The sequence below is a fragment of the Rhynchophorus ferrugineus genome, unplaced genomic scaffold (assembly GCF_030347505.1).
Source record: "Rhynchophorus ferrugineus isolate W39M unplaced genomic scaffold, kcgeb_rfMv2 rfM9, whole genome shotgun sequence".
NCBI lineage: Eukaryota > Metazoa > Arthropoda > Insecta > Coleoptera > Curculionidae > Rhynchophorus > Rhynchophorus ferrugineus.
In genome coordinates this window covers 14,642,590-14,661,226 of record NW_027472588.1, presented here as the reverse complement: position 1 = coordinate 14,661,226, position 18,637 = coordinate 14,642,590, and the positions used below count along the sequence as shown (strand labels likewise).

At 31.8% G+C, this 18,637-nt stretch overlaps 1 protein-coding gene across 1 annotated transcript in view; it reads left to right on the top strand.

The window, feature by feature from the left end:
• The window catches only part of LOC143201932 (T-box protein H15), a 106,502-nt gene that overhangs the window by 75,599 nt on the left and 12,266 nt on the right, over positions 1-18,637 (top strand). Inside the window, exon 4 of the mRNA XM_076413136.1 lies at positions 17,401-17,636. Coding sequence (XP_076269251.1) covers positions 17,401-17,636 — 236 coding nt within the window. The remainder of the gene's footprint in view (positions 1-17,400; positions 17,637-18,637) is intronic.

Sequence of the window (18,637 nt, the reverse complement as noted above, 5' to 3'; positions counted from 1 at the left end):
AAGTTATAGTTTTAAAAATTCCATGACAATAAATACAATACAGTATATAAAAATAAGTAACTCAATAATAATAAATTTAAAATTGTTACTCTAGGTAGAGAAACGTCAGGATGTTTGACTATTAGTTTAAGTTGTTTAACAGTTGTGTACGTTGATACTTCTCATTTTTGACCAATATATATCGCTGACAATATTCATGCAATATATATATATATATATATATATATATATATATATATATATATACATATAATATTTTCAATTTTACCTAACATAATTTTCCGTTTCAATTATACGTACTTTCGAACGCCTCCTCGTATATAATGAGGTTTGCTGATATGCGTCCTGATCATCACAGCAAGTGGCTGTGTCTTCTGGGGTTTATAAGGTTGTCGTATAATCTTGAATGGTGGTTAATATGTATGATGCTTCAGCTTGTTCCTTTTTTTTCTCATTCTCTCGTGGGATATTTTCCTTTGATTAATATGAATTGGTGACAGTTTGTGCGCAGTCGGCGGGCTGACAGCAGTTTTAGTTGATTGTTTTGGAGTCACGGTCTGCGTCAGTCATACCGACTCGAATTAAAAATGTGATTTTATAGATGTAAGATTTCAACAGCTTGAAATAAACGTCACAGCAAATTTTCTTAATCCTGCTTTACGAGTCTAAGAAGATTTTTTTGATCTTGTAATGCTGTAAATACAAAATAATATATTTGGATATATTTATATATATATATATATTTATTTCAACAATTAATATTTTTTCAGGATTGACTGGAACATGTTTTACTTCGATATGACCGATATAATTTACTAATGATATAAATTTTGGTAGTCCTGATAATTGAACTAACTTGTAAATATAATCTATTTACCAAAGTTAGTTGATAACTCGGGTAATGCAAAGAAGAACTGGCATTATTTTCCAAATTTTTTTTTAACTGTTAGCACCATATGTATATATTTTTTCAATATATTTAGATTTCTTACTATTGGTTTGAAATTGCGGGTCAAAATAATTTTTAATAAACATGTGATACATTTTCTGATATATGATATAGATTTTATTGTAATATGTTCAACTTACAAAAAACGGCAGGGAAAAAGCAAACATTTGTTTTATTTATTTCGTCCAATTAAAATCGGCCAATAACTGCCCCTGCTTTGGATACGAGATACAGATCGCTTCATTTAATTTTATCTCTCGCGCTCCTGTATGCTGTTTTTATATTTACCATCGCGCTGTCGCAATATATTGTTAAACAATATTTTTGTAGTAAATGTATACCAGCACAATTTATGTGTATTTTTAAATATTGTAATTTAATTAAACATAACTACAGCATTGATATTAGTTGCTTCTTAAAAACCATTAAAAGTGTATAGTCTACATTTAAAGTTAAACGAAAACTGATATTATGTGTGTATATAGTCAACTCAAAATAGCAATGACATGGGAAACGTCGCAATGTTACCGCAGGTACTTTGAATTTTAGTACACTTTGGCTCTGACATATAACAAAATTTTGATTTAAATAAAATAATTGAACAAATATTCTATTAAATATAATTTATGTTAATATTATAATACATCTAATACATATATTATCGAAGAACTTAAAACTACAATTAATTATACAGCCACAATAATTTATAGGTAAGAGTTATTTTATTATATATACATTAAACTTTTTTCCACACTAGTATAGGTAGGGTTCTAGGCGCTTTTTTTATGTAGTGGTATCCCCTGAAGGCCTAATCCACATAATTAACAATTATATATCTGAGTAATGTATTTTACTTTCATTAGAGAGCATATTTATGTATTATGATATATGATATTGCGATATATGATATATATGATATATGATGATGATGATTATGATATTACTATATTTCTCTTTAGTGTATGCTGTTACTATCTGTATACATCTTTCTTGATAAAACTACATTTAATCACTGCATTCTCCTTAATGCATTTGCCATATCTGCAAAATAGTTAGTGTTATTTCTGTCCTCAAACATGTTAACTAAACGTTCATGTATATTCTGAACAATAACACACATGCTCATAAAGCTTTCACACGCTATAATATAATTCCCTACAACTGAAGTATATTAATTGTATACTGACCTTTAGAGGTTTCGTGGTTTCCTCTTTCATCACCCTGTCTTGGTAACCGTCAGCATTGAATCATAAACCAACATTCATAAGGTTTTATTCAATCACTGTCCCTTTCAGAAACACTAATCAAGTGAATAACTAAGCTGTTTATTTCCAATCTATCAAAAACTTGCTCAAGATTCTACGATTTGTCAATTTGCTCTTCAATGTGTCTGAGTGAGCTCATACAAACCGAAGGTGCTATTTTCCTCAATGCCCAGTAATCTATGACCAGTACTATATATCTTTTCTCATGCTTATTTCTAAAGAAGTAAATTACATAAAATGCAATTAAATATTTCATTTATATTTACCGAAAGTAAAAATAAATGTTCATTGTTGATGTTGTTGTATTGTATAAATGTTGAAATAGTTCATTCTTTAACATGATTTCCTCGAAACTTATTTTATGTATTTTAAGCCATTCCTTAATTGCAGTTATGTTGGTGCACTTGTTGGGATTTTCGCCACCAGTTTACTATATATATATATATGGTAGATATAGTGCATTGTACATAACAATAACTCATGGTTCCTCCAAGTACTTTAAAAGCTGATTTTCATCAAACTACTGCAAAGACAAGTTAGGGTTCATTTTTTCATGGTTCAGAGTTGAGGTTCTTGAACTTAGAGAAACACTAATTCTGCACCAGATATAAAACCATTCCTGTTTCCAGCATGAAGAACTATATGTCTGCGATGAATAAATGTTATCACTAAGAAAACCTAATCGATAGTTATTCCAACATTTACCTTTTTCCATTAACTTTTATTGCATGAGCTATGAGCAACCCAAAATACCATTCTGAAATATTCATGTCTCATTTAAATATATAAACTGATATGTTTCGTCCTTGATTTTGTTATATGTTTTTAAAAATTGTATTCTTTTTAAAAGCAATCTCAGGAAGTTCCATTAAACCCCTTCGTGCTTTATTTTTACACCACTTAAATCCTATATTATCCAAAAATGTATGAACGGATTTTCTACATCGCTCAAATAACTGTATAATGTTTGGATTTTTATGGATACTTTCCAGACTAATATTTTTCTCTGAAATAATTGTATTAAATTATGTTTCGATTGAAAAAACTACTTACTGTTTTATACATTTCGTACATTTGGTCTCTGAAACACCAAGCTAATCTTGATTCGTAACCTGTTAAGGTTATATTGTTTTTTATTTTTTGAGATATTTTAGTAGACCGTGTCTGTACTAATATACAATGCAGCTGCAAGGTGCAAAAAATATTTTCATTAAAAACGGCGGCAATTTCAAATTTATTAAAACAAAGGGTTAAAACAAGGTTTGCCGGTTGATAACCCGTAATTATAATATTTTGAAGAATTTCCAGACGTTTTGCAAACGGACAACTTTTGCAGGCTCATCCCTTTCCATATTCGAACTTCTCTACCAGCATTCTATCTCTTTTTAAATAGAATAAAATGACAAGGATGATATTGTCTGACTGTAAAACGAATTTACAACTTTAGACAGACAAATATTGACACTCGTGTCACTGCTATTTTGAATTGACTACATATTAAATTTGTGTACAGAGCATATTGTTCCTATTTACCAAGAGTACACACTAGTAATTGCACTATAATTTCGATATTCAAACTATATTAAACTGTATTTTATTACATGTATTTTGCTCTAATTAGAAAAAAAGGGAAAGAATATAATAGATAGGCAATTATTATATATAATTAAAACATTAATATCGTCATAATCATTCCACTTTATATAGGAGGTAATTGTAGTTTTATTTACCATTATCGTGTTATGTATAATTTTAGTTATATACCTATTTATTATGTATGTATGTATGTATACAGAAAACAAAAGATGGCTTATTTTTAATGATGATTCCTATTAAAAGATTTTTAAGTTATTTCAACATTTTGTTAATGATATGTTATTAAATAATTATTCTGTTGTCTTAAAATTAAAGTTAGTTTCGTGTATTGAATATCGCTATTGAATATTTCTAATTTGATATAGTGTACCTTGTTTGATATAGTATCTTGATCTGTTCTCAGATTTGATTGAAAGTTTTTGGAGATTTTGTAAATCTTTGTTTTTATTACTGTTACTGTCCTTTATGGCATTGTTATTAAATTATTAATATTTTTTAAAATATATTTTAAAGTCTCCTTTTACCAACTATGGGTTTATCTGGACTGGACCTACTGTTTAATGTGGGCTCCGACTGGCTAGTGACCAACTTTAGAAAGCCTCTCTGAAGACGTGCGGTCTTACCCAGCCTGGTTACTGGCGTGACTGGGATCATTTTCCATGTCGGATTGTGCATCTAGGACAATCACAAATTTTAAACATTCACAAACATACATTTACGACCATGTCCCAGCAGGATTCGAACCCGCGGGTATCGCAACACTAGGAGGACCATCCTGTCGCCTTTAACACTGCGCCACCAAGCCAGCATATTATTAATATTGATTATAAATAAAACCATTGCAGTTTATTGCTACACCGATTTTATTTATATATGTTGTGTTTTTTCTTAATTTTTCAAAATCTGTTGCTTCAGGAAATGAGGAGCTAATAGAAAACAGGGTTTAAAATGGCTAATGGGAAATAGTTTATGCCAAGATAAAATTTTGGCTCAATATTGGTCATCATTACATCGTAAGTAAACGACCATACCTAGTTTCCCATAACACCATAATTTCATCTTTGTATGAAAGGTGGCAAAAGAACTTTATGTGGAGGCTTCTTGGAGGACGTTCTTTTCACCAACTTTAAGCTCCCTCAATAGTCAACTCTTTTTGATCCAGTGATTTGCTTGATTTTTGCTATCCCATTGACTAGAGATACCGAAAAAATATCGATAATTTCGGACGATATTTTTTGAACGATATATCGATATTTTTTAAGCCGATATTATTTGATATTTTTTCAAAAACATTAATTCTATTTCTTAAACATTATAAAAACCATTTAATAATTTATTTTAAACTGTTTAAATTGATATTTTAAAGGTTTAGTAATTTTTTGGTACTTAATTATAAGTTTATCTTTAAAATATCTATATATCGAATGACCGATATTTTTCTTGGTGGCCAGCGAATTTGGTAAACTACTTTATCGTCCGCGAAATATGCATAAAACATTACACTTTAACTCTTCACATTTCAATTTGCAAAAAACGAATTCCAAGTTTTTTTAAGTTTGTTTGAAGTGTACGGTATAACCTACAGAAATAGAACCCTCAAAAAACAGCCATTTTTCTGTATGATATTGATCTCAATTATGTCCATTTTAGGGTAAATGATGTGACTCGGTGAATGGAGGTAAAACGAAATGAAACAGTGGTGTTTACATTATGTGACCGTTATTTATTGGCTATATAAAAAATGTGAAAAATACAAATGATAAAACGGATGGCAGCGGTGTTACCTGGAGACGAGACTTGGGCAGTCGATGGTGGCACGTCTAAACCGAACGAGGGTTGAGCACCGAATGAATCGAAATACCCTTCAATAACATCCCAGATAAACGTCTCGGGGTTGTCTGCAGTGCCAGCAGTTGGCGCTGCTGGCATCCCGCCCGTGTTCAACATCTGGGATTATATTTCTGGGTATTTTGTAGACAGTTATTCCACGATGTAAAATTCGACATGCCTCAAGGTCGCTACAATACTCCCCTGCCAGAATTTTACATACAATTACTCCAAGCAACAAATATACAAAAATGTATGAAAAAATATCAAATACAAAAAAAAATTATATAACAAAGAAAATGTGCTGCATAAAAAAAGGGCTTTGAAAAATATGATAGTCCGAAACGGTTGTGGTTGGTACGGTTGCGATCTGGTACGGCTGTTGATATCTTCGGGTCCTACAGATACCGTTGCTTCATCGTCGCTTTGGCACTTGAATGTGGTCCATCGACGACGTTGAGAACAAGCTATTTTCCTTACAGGGCTCCCGTAATCGACGCTGTGGGAGGATCGATTATTCGACGACGTGGTAGCTTATTTTATTCGACGACGAGACGTTGGCAATTCTGGTACCTCGGCGAAAACATGACGAGTCTACGGTGACTGCAATCGGTACCCAGCCTCTGGAGCTGTTCTGTGACCAATCAATTGTCACATACGCTACGGTAATTCAGAAAAAAAACAAATAACGACGGTATCCGACCGAAGCTGCCCAAAGCCTTTCAAATCAAAATGACTGCCATTATGACGGAGATGGCGAGCGAAGGAAGACATTACGATTCAAACATAGCGCCGAAAGAAATGTTTAGCCGAGACGCTGATGATTAAGCAGTGATGTAAAAATATCTATGAGTTCAAAAGATTGTGAAAGAAAACTTTGACAAAAAATTTAAAAAAAATGAATTGGAAATAATGAAATGAAATTTAAGCTTCATTGTTCCAGCACTAAAATAAAATTCAATGTGGAACAAATGTTTGAATGACTGTAATATAGAAGGAATTTGAAAAGGAATAGGAATAAAATGAAAAAGAACATTGAAGGAATTTATCATCTTGGACGAAGCACTCTTTCTCACGATATCTAAACCAGGAGGAAGTCACTCATGACAGGAGCAAGTTTCCGGCTGTGGAGCCTTGAGCTACACAACTAGACAACACCTTTAGCAACCTTTTCAACATACCAACACACATAGAAATCTGTTAAAAATACTGAAACAGTTTTGTTCTTGAAGAATATTAAGAATGCTGTTTCGTCCTTTTGGTATTTCCATCTATAAATAAGTAATAGTTTATGTATAACAATGTTTTAAAGTATTTAAAAAAAAAAAATGAATTGGGCGGTTTTGAATTTGTGCTCTTTATACTGCATAAAAAATTTAGTGTTCTAAAATTTTAGTATTTTAGTACATAAAGGCTTTGAAGCCGGAGGAATGAAACCTTTTTATGTACAGGTATGCTACTTAATTATTTATACTGAGTTATTGATACTGATTTTAGATCTTTTATCCATTTATTTGTATTATATATTTTTATTTATTTTTAAATTTGGATATTTGAAAATGATAATTTAAACAATAACAGGTCAATTGAAAAGTCCCCGGCCTACCATAGTAAATGAAATTTTTTTAGCAATTTTTTTTTTAATTCAGTATAATTCCCTTCAAAGGTGATACACTCTAGTATAGCGTCCCTCCAACTTTTCGATACCATTTTTGTAGTACGATTTGTCTTTTGCCTTTTCAAAATAGGCCCCAGTTTCGGCGATCACCTATTCATTTGACGAAGATTTCTTCCCATCGAGCATTCTTTTGAGATCTGAGGACAGGAAATAGTCGCTGGGGGGCGAGATCTAGAGAATACGGGGGATGAGGAAGCAATTCGAAGATTCGTGGATTTTTGCCATCGTTTTCACTGTCTTGTGACACTGTGCATTGTCTTGGTGAAGCAGCACTTTCTTTTTCTTCAAATGCGGGCGTTTATAGGCGAGTTCGTCCTTCAAACTGTCCAATAACGCTGTGTAATAGTCGCTGTTGCTGGTCCTTCCTATTTCAAGGTAGTCAATGAAAATTATTTCAAGTGCATCCCAAAACACAAACGCCATAACCTTGTCAGCCGACTGTTGAACTTTCCCGCGCTTTGGAGCGGGCTCATCGTGTGCAGTCCACTCGGATGACTGTCGAGTAGACTTGGGTCTTTAGACAGAGCTTTCTCATATCCAAATATTCGTGAATGATATGATCTACACTTTCAGTTGATATCTTTAGTGTCTGCTATTTGATTGAATTTCAATTTACGGTCGTTTAATATCATTTTGTGGATTTTTTAAGTGCTTTCGGTAAAAACCGTCTTCGGTGCTCATTTCACCACGTCTAAACTTAGCATACCAATCCTTGATGGTTGATTTACCTGGGGCAGTGTCTGAACTGTTTTTGCTTCAACTGTATTTTTTCCTTTCAAAAGCAATATTTTATCAACACGCGAAATAGTTTTTTATCCATTGTTTCGCAATAACAAAAGTTGCTTCACTCAAAATGCTATAATTCACAAACTAATGATCCGGCAGCTGTCAAATTTATACTCGCGTCTTTTGAGGATTCTAACTAAAAAACTTATTGATTTAATTCTAATAGCTCCATCTATGTGTCAGGCCGGGGACTTTTCAATTGATATGTTAAATAAAAAATTGAGTTTTTAAGCGAATATTTACATATCGACTGATTCAGGCTTAGGTCAAAAAAGTTTCAGTCAAGATGACAAACTATAATCTGGCTTGGAATGGATGATGAAGAGTATGAAATATTTAATAAAGAAATTCAGTCAAACAGTGCCTGGAATGTCATCGGTTTTATATATATTCAAGCGATAATATGTTCATATACAAATAAAGTTAAGGATAAGAAATGAATCAATTATATATGGCATATGCAAAAATTATCGACGAATTGGAAAAAAAAGAACCGCATAATCGAAGAGGTGGAATTAATAAACAAACTCGTATTTATCCCCGCATAACAAAGGTCTTGGTCAAGCTGAACAGTAAAAGTCAAACGATAATAAGATTTATTTATCCGGCTATTTTCGACCATTCGGTAGTGATTATTTATTTAAGAAGCATGAATGAGCTGAGGCTCTTTTGTTGGGAGGCGACCGGTGTGTTTCTCTACCGTTCAGCTGTAAGTGTGCTCATAAAATTTATAAGATAACCGGCATGCCCACGGATTATGGGCTTCGGATCGTTCGCGGATGGAACAGGTGAAGAGACCCGGGAGCAGTAAAATGTCGTATTTTATTTTGGTCATGATGGTATTGAGGTTAGAAATCGGCGACCCTCCAATAAACCAAGGATTTCAACGGAGTATTTCGAAACAGAAAAAAACAACAATTCTTTTTATTTGCCATATTCACACGATCATTTTGTCATCAGTTAATTAAGAAAAATAGTGACTACTTACAGCGTTGATATTTTTTTATATGTTAATTGTGACAACTGGTCGTCACAGCAACTTCTAGTAAGCATATTCCATAGAAGAGATCTTCTTTCTATAAAGTTCTAGGCAAGTTTTATAGACCAGTTAATATTTGTATATGATATTTTCAAAATACATAAAAAGTTATAGCTAATCTGATAACTAATAAAGGTAATTTCTTTTCTGATTGTACACTGTTATTGGCTTAAATGTTATAAAATGAAAACTATGAGTGAATTGAATTTTTGACAATATATAAAAAAGTATAGAGATACGTTCGCATACAAACGTATTAAAATAGGTTTTTGATACAGTTAAAAACAGATAATATAGCATAATAGCAGAATCATAAATATGTATATATATATATATATATATATATATATATATATATATATATATATTATATATATATGTATATATATATATATATATATATATATATATATTATATATATATATATATATATATATATATATATATTATATATATATATATATTATATATATATATATATATATATATATATATATATATATATATATATATATATATATATTAGTCTATTCAAAGTTATTTTGTACATGCGTGATTTAAATTTGGAACTTCAAAACGTTATAATGTTGCTGCATCAACTCTGAGATTTGGTTCAGTTTGGGTTTGACATAAAACAAAATTCTAGTTTAAATGAAACATTGAAACAAAAATATTATCAAACATATAGTGTCTATTTTAACGTTGTATTACATTTAATTTATATGTTATTGAAGAACTTAAAACTACAATTAAGAACACAGATATAATAGCTTTTGGGTTAGAGTTGTTTTATTATATTTACATTGAACTTTTTTCCACACTACCCATGGCGTAGAGTTCTAGGTGGTATCCCCCTGGAGGCCTAATCCATCATAAGATTTTACGTTTAGTTCTTGTTCCCTTCGATGGTGTGTTTAACTTTTCAAGTCATCTTGATACCACTGTATTTTTTATTTCTTGTGTTACTACCCGTGTATACCATTCTTGATAAATTTAATCACTCATTCTGCCTAATGCATTTACCATATCTACAAAACGTTTAGTATTCATTCTCTCCTCATACATTGTAACCTAATGCTCATGTTTGATTATGAACAATTACAATCATATCTATGCACACAAATCTTTCACACCCTAAATTACCATGTTCTACAGTTATACTCTATTAATTATGTGCATACCTTTAATTGTTTCCACTCTCACCACTCTGCCTCAGGAATTTCCAGCATTGCACAGTATTATCCCATCCTGAATTTCCTATTCAAGTAATCATTAACTGTTAATTTTCAATCTGTCTAAAACATGTTCACGATTCCACCATTTATCAATTTCTTCCTTTGTATGTCTTATTGAGTTCACCCAAACCGAAGGTGTTAAGATTGGCATTGCTTCCTTCTACAAATCAAAACAGTTCTCTACGGAATATCCTTTTACCAGCAATGCCTGGATTGAAGAATTTGAACTATGATACAGCTAACATCAAGCTGATCTTGATTCATCACCCGTTTCGCATAAAGATGGCTTTTTGGTGAATTTAAGGTAATATGGTTTTTTATTTTTTGAAATATTTTAGTGACCGTGCTCGTACTAATATTCAGTGAAGCTGCAACACGCCGAAAATTTTTTCAAGAAAAACCGCGGCCATTTGAAATTCATTAAAATAAAGCGTTAAAACGTTTGCTGTTTTATACCAGCATTTTATGTCTCTTTTTAGCTAGAATAAAACGAGAAGGAAAATATTGTCTGATTCTGAAACGAATTTACAAATTGCGGAGGAAATACATTAAACATCTTGATGATGTATGTACAAGAAAACTTTGAATAGTCTATATAATTATTGCTTGCAATATTACCGTATATTTACGTTGTTCTTAGTAATTTTGAATTTATATTATCTGGTTCTTGTCAGCAAGAGTTTGAAGGCACAGGTTCATTTGTTTCAAAAGTATATGCGGGTAAACGTACATGCCTATAATATATAGATAAATCTTGCTTGCAATAATACCCTATATTCACATTTTTGAAGATGTACTGTCTGGTTCCTGTAAAAATGAAGTTGAAGGCAAGGAATCGTTGCCTTGAAAAGTATCTGCGGGTAAACATATATTATAGTACATTTTCCTTTTCGCTGGGTTAAAGGAAATGATTTATGAGTATTCACATATTATATATTTTAGTTCAATTATCCATATACGACTTACTATTAATATTACAACTAGGAATTGCCTACTAATAATATTCTACATTTCGAAGCAATGTAGTATATTATAGGAGGTTTTTCAAAGTTTATAATTATTTAGTTTTAAAAACAGTTTCTGCGCTACAGCAGTATTCTTTGAAAAATAATTAGTTTGGTCCTTCACATTCTGGAAAACTACCCTTTTATTATGATTTTGTATTTAAAAAACTAATAGGCACCTTAACTGCTACAAATAACTTCATAGCTACTAATATATTTAAAATTATACATAAAAATAGGAAAAAACTCATAAAACCTAAGTTTTGCAAAATTTTAAATTGAATGAGATTTATGCAAATTAAGAAATAAAGTTGTTACAGTTCTTTTTTCACTTACAGCCTTTAATTTCGCTAATATTTATTAACGACTTCACTAGCGAATCAAATTGATATAAAAAATATTCGTTGATTTTTACGGTGAAACTTCTTATACTAGGGTATGAGGGTCATATAACATAAGCTACTTTTATCAATATTGGGAAAAAATTTACTGTAAGTTAGAATTCAGAATTATTTATTTTTGAAGCATATTCCTTCTAACATTTACTTCAGAGATCAATTACATGATTTTTGTTTTGTTGGTTGTGAAGAAATAAGAATAACATATAATAATTGAAATATTCTCTGAAGAATTCAAATGAAGGTGTCTTGATGTATATACTCGTTTTTATACTGGTATGAACAAGCTCTTATAAGACAATATTTCAAATTAGGGGTATATTAAATTTACAAATATATCTCAAATACTAGTATATAAGAAAAAAAATGCATTTCCTACAATATAGTATGTAATTAAATAATTAATATTTTTAATGTATTAATATATGTATAGTAATTCCTCAACTATCACTTGATTATTAATTAATGAAATTGTTGGCAAATTTAGTTTTGGTTCTATGTTCTATGTTGAATGTCTACGAGAAATAATAAACCGAAACTTAAACCTATTTGTTAGATATATTTGTAACAAATTAGGATTATAAGATTTTGTTTGTTTTTGTAGAAGAGTTGTTTTATGTTTTTCTTTAACTTCAACACAGTAACATAATAATGCTGGTTCTTGTAATATTACTTTATGGAGCACCATAAAACAGCATTAAACCGTGTTACGCTTGACTGCGTTTTAGCTGGCACAGTAGTGGCGTTATTTTTGCTAATAAAAATAAGTATTACATGCTAAATGGTAATCAGGCACGTGATATATAGTAATAACCTATTGTATCTATAGAAATCACGATATTTGGTAGTAATAGGTGCAAAATAGGTGCTTTACTACATTTTTCTTTGTTATAAAGCCTTCGCTGTTTATATAAATAAGAATAAAATGTTTTTTGAAAAATAGGGTATAAAATTAGTTATTATAAATATAGTCTGAAATAATTTTATAAGAAAAGAAATGGACTAGTAATTTCAGAAGTTGGTTTGTTTTCTGGCACCATCCATTAAAGACTACATGGGCATGTAAAATTTACTTATGGGGATGTTCCGTGAAAAGCAACATAAACATGTTACAAGTTTCCCAGAATAAAGTCCTACTGTTACTCAGGAAATCAAGAAAGTCGCAGGTAGAGCAGAGATGAGATTGCATTACCATGTTAATATCGAAATATTGCAATTCTTTGATGCACCAGAACAGGGCACAGAGTCAAAAAACAATTCTGCATATTGTGGTATACTGAGGTGCATTTAAAAGAAAAAAAAATTGTTTGTACATAAGCATTATTAGACTAGACAATAAGTTAAGATCGCTGGGTCCTCCTAGATATGTAGGAGTATCTAAATTTAAACTATTATAAAGACAAATTCTAGGTTAGTCGGAAACGAAATACAAAACAATATATGAAGGAAAAAATCCTTGAATTTGTATTTATTCGATTTCTAAATATTACGGGACAATGTTTTTTTAACAATTGTGCATATTTCAATAAAATTAAACATCACAAGTGTAATTTTAAATGGGTACAGCTAAAGGAAAAAAATGCCTTAATGCAGAAATGCCGTAATTTCTAAACGATTTAAACAAATTGCATCCGTTCGTAAAACACCCAAAAAACAAACAGAAAGCATGCAATTTCGTCCAATTACTCCATACCCGTTTTACTACCGACGTATTGACGTCTTCGACGCAACACTTCAACCGACCGTCCTTTCCCCAGGTCGATTTACGTTCTCCACTCGACGCCGACACGAAATCATCGACGCCTCATCGACGACGACGACGCTACCGCCGCGGCGCTTGCGTCCCCCCTCGATCTCCCCGGCAAGTTGCTTAGCAACGCGATCCTAACTCTTACCGCAATAATGATTGGTAGCCTAGAACCTTACAATGGCTGCCACCGTATACTGTCTACACTATGCACCCGATAAACACACCGTTTAATCGTGAAGGGGGCCGCGGCGGCGGAGAGGGGATACCGCCTAGAGAATGGGCAACGACGACGATGGGGATCCGGGTCGCGGGGGGTGTGGCGCGCCGGGAAGGGGGACGCGTGAAAGCGAGCGCGAGAACGTGAGGTGGGGGGGCAGCGCCGGTCGTCTTTGATTCGTTTCAGCTCGTTGGCGGCGACAGCGCTCGTTGTTTCGTATTCCGGAGGCAAATAGCTACGTTCCACCGTGCTGACAAATGGAATATGTTTGAAATTACGGTGGCGAACGTTGATTTATTTTAACGGTGTGAGGGGCGGGGGCGGGGAATGGTCGGTTTTAATTCCAATTAAAGACGTGCTCGGAGGCGTTTCGACACGCCGCCTCTATCGACGAACTGTCGTCTACAATTTTAGGAGATATTGATGAGTTGTCTTAGGGAATTCACGATTTGGAGTAATAAAAATCTATATATAACCCATAATTTAAAAAAAAACACAAGCTTATTTATTTTAGTTATTACACTTAAATCAATTGTAGAGAGAAAAACATTCGATGTATGACCAGGTTCATAAAATAACAGATGTTATTGAAAAATACTATGCGGATTAATAGCTATATTTAGCTATATTTCTAGATGTAACACCCGCCTTCGATAAGGTATGGCATTGCGGCCTTTTTCGGAAGCTACAGAAATGCTACCAAGACAATAAACTGAAATATTAAAATCCTACATTATTAGCAGAATGTTCAAAATGATTCAAACAAGAAGAAGCCTATTGTAGAATAAAAGAAGTGTATTCTTTACCTACTCTGCACATGTGATCTACCACAGATGGAAAATATCACGATGGCTACATTTGCCGATGACACTGCGACTCTTGTTGCAGGGACCAATAGCGAAGAGGCTACACGAAAATTACAACCGACAAACCAGAAAAAAACGTATAATCAGCACCAATAACAATAATGAATACCATATAGCAAAAACATGTCGAAATGAATCTTGATGCAAACCTTCGCTGGAAAGAACATATAAAAAAGAAAAGGAAAGTACTGCAGTTGAAATATAGGAACACGTATTTTTTAATTGGAAGAAAATAACAATTATCAAAACATAATAAATTTAACAGTAATTAAAGCAAGAATACGAGCAAATATTGAAACTTATATGGACATACGGAATTTATTTTAATAAATTTCGAAACTGTACCAGCCAAGTCGTACTTCATTGACCTGAACAAGTGATAATTATCACAGAAGGCGCTGTGCCTAGTGAGTATACTGTAATTTTTCACAACTTTTGCAACGTGTACCCCAGCACTATCACGCAAGAATAGGATTTGGTGTCTGTTACTTGTTTTTGCAAAAATGCATAGTTTAGTATCTACAACTGACATTGGCCAACATTTTTAGTAACAATTTAATTCGGTATTAGCAGCTTGTAATACAGCGCACCCTACTCTTCCTATTATACTATGACCTTATGGCCATGAATATTCCTATGGCTTCGATATCGATATGGATGGCTTTCCTGGACTAACCCATCATCTTTTGGGCTTGGAATTGTCGAGATAGATCCACTGTTCATTTCAAGCCACAATACGTCGCAGAAAATTCTCTGTAGCTTGGCAAGCAATGAAGCATCGGAAGAAAAAGATTTCAAAATTGCATTTTCGATAAATTCGTGTGGTAGTCATTTTCCATCACATACAACGTGCGAAAACCGACTAATAATTATCAAACTACTAGGTTGTCTGAAAGTTCTTTGAGATTTGTAGTTGGGTTTTCATCTAATATATCATTTGTTTTTGACGTTAAAATCGTCAATATTAAAAAGTTAAAAACAGAACCGACAATTGCTACACTGTATAATATAGTAATACAAATGGAAATTATGACGATGTTCAATGAAAACTAATATAAATATAATAAGTGGTTTCCAAAACAATGTTCTGAGAAGTATTGTAGGTGCACCCAAACACTACAAGGCTAATTACTTACACCTGACTATCAATACCCACTGTCACAAAGAATATCAAGAGACTCGCAAGGAGACATGAGAAGAAACTCGATTCTCATGTCAGTATCCTGGTAATACAACACTTGGATAACACCAGAACAGGACACAGACTCAAAATAATCAACCATGATCTTGTGTAGTGTAATAGGGTGCATTTAATAGAAAAAAAGCAATGTTTATACATAAATACCTTTAAAGGGTACGATAGTGTCGAAAGGTTCTCCTAGATATATACACAAATTTAAGTTATTGCAAAAAACGTATTTGAGAATAAAGTTCTGAGAAATATGCACCCAGATACTCCAAGAACAATTACTTACACCGAAACCTTCGGACTATAGATGTCAAATCTTGATGTAGTGTTGATATTAAAAAACACTGAAAAGTACTACTTGACTTTTAATAACTTAATTGACATTAAATATTAAATATAATAATAAAAAATCTATTTTGGATCAAAATATCTATTTCCTGTTAGAAATGGTTACAATGTCGTATTATATTAGTTATCCAAATCGTCGGTATTAGTTTTCGTTTCAATTTTTTTTTTATGTAAAAGTGGTAGGGGCCATTTACAAAGTGATATATTTCAGTATTTTAACTTTCACCTTATAAAAAGCAAGTATTTTCTTCTATATTTCCCTATATTCTTTCCCTATTTATTTTCCTTATTTTCAATCAGTTTGTTCAGATTTGTATTTTCAGTTTTATTTAATTATCATTTATGTTTTAACTGTTTGAATTATACTGCGGTATAATAAACCACAACTCGATCAAATTAGTATCATATATGATTAACTTTTATTTATTTATTATTATTAATTATTAATTAAAATATACTTACTAAACTCATTAAGAACCATATTGAAGCAAAATCAGTACAAAATTTAATTATTTTGCATTTCATATACAACATGGACCATGATAAAATTCAATTGAACGATATGTTTGAGTATCAGAAAGATTTTAGTTCTAAAAACTTAACGAACAACTCAATGACCAGTGATTTTGTAAACAGAACGTTGAAGAAAACCGATAATAGACAAATATGACCAATAGATTTTCACCCAAAAACATGCTTTTTCGCTGTAGAATCAATGTTATATCAGAAATATAGAAAAAAAATCTGGGTACATATTTTAATATCAAAATTGTTTTCTATATGTAATGTAATTTCAATGTAAAAGTATATAAAAAAGGAAATTGAGGAGATTGATTATATTAGATTGCAAGACATGATAAAACATTCTAGCAAACGTGTCGAAAATAACTGTGAAATTCAAAATTTTAATCCAGAACGAGCTAATAAATTTAAAAATTGGTTGGGAACTATTTTAAATAAAAATATTGCTTTAGAAAATCTGGCGAAAATTGACTTAGCCAATTTTTGAAATGAATTTAGCAGTTTTAACGTCAATTCTATATTTTTGTTAGTGCTGATTGGGTGTGGTGTATATGTTATTAAATTAATAATTTCACTCTATACCTTCAACTTCTTCAAACTTTGTCTGACGACAATACTGAAAATACCGATCCTTAATGGATATACGCGATTTTATTACTATAATCTCAATATTTAGGATAATGTAGCTTTCATAATATTGTGTAATCATTAATCCCCTTCTTTGTTGCAGATTGTCCTAAATTCCATGCACAGATATCAGCCTCGTATCCACATAGTTAAATGGAGGGAACACTCTGGTCCTATTACTGATCTTGAACAGGAACAGTACCGCACGTTCATCTTTCCAGAAACAGTATTCACTGCTGTGACAGCCTACCAGAATCAGCTCATCACCAAACTAAAAATTGATTCCAATCCCTTCGCCAAAGGCTTTCGGGATAGTTCCCGACTGACAGATTTCGAAAGGTAAGTTAGCTCGATTATTTAACGGGATGAATCAAAATCTCGCTATATGTCAATGTTCGAAGATTATCAGAACAAATAATAGTAGCATACAGAATGTAATTTTCGGTTTAGCACATGCCTATTTTTAGTTATTTGGAGTAAAATTTTAATCTTTATTTTGTATATCGATTCGCGATGGAGAAATTTGGCCCTATGTAATTTCATAGTAAAAGCTAAAATCAAACATTTGTTACGATAGTAAAAGGAAGTTCTTCCTTAAGTGGTGGGAGCTCGTTGAGAAGACTAGCAGATGATCTCTGAAATATATAAACATGAAGTTAATGCACCATATTTAAGTCCTTGAACCATATTTACATAAAGACTTGATATTATCCAACGTTATTTATAAAATGTCTAGAAACCATATTTGTATTTATCACTCACCTATCTCGAAACAAAATATTCATCTTTCAGACCATCGTACTTTTCATCTGAAATAATTCTCCAGTTCTCCAGTTTACAGTTTCTATAACTTTTTTCCTTGTTTGTTTCATCGACCTTCTGACTAGTGGTTATTAGATCATTAGGGTGGTCAATGTTGTATGTTTGTTTATTCCATTGAGGTTAAATTATCCAATGTTATTTATAGAAAGCCTAGCAATCATATTTCTATTTGTCACTCACCTATCTCAAAGCAAAATATTCATCTTTCAGACCATCGTACTTTTTTCAACTGAAATAATTCTCCAGTTAGTACACCATTATTTTTATAAAATAATAACTTATTTACTTAAATATAACTTAAAATATATTCTTCTTCCTTGTTTGTTTCATCGACCTTCAGAGTAGTGGTCATTAGATCATTAGGGTGGTTAGTGTTGTATATTTTGTTTATTCGATTCAGGTCAAATCTTATTAGTAAATTTTATCTTTTCAAGTGTCCTCAGATTTCCTTCAACAAATTCTAGTAAGCTTTTGTCGATAAAATAATAATTAAATCGTTAGTAAAACATATAGTCATT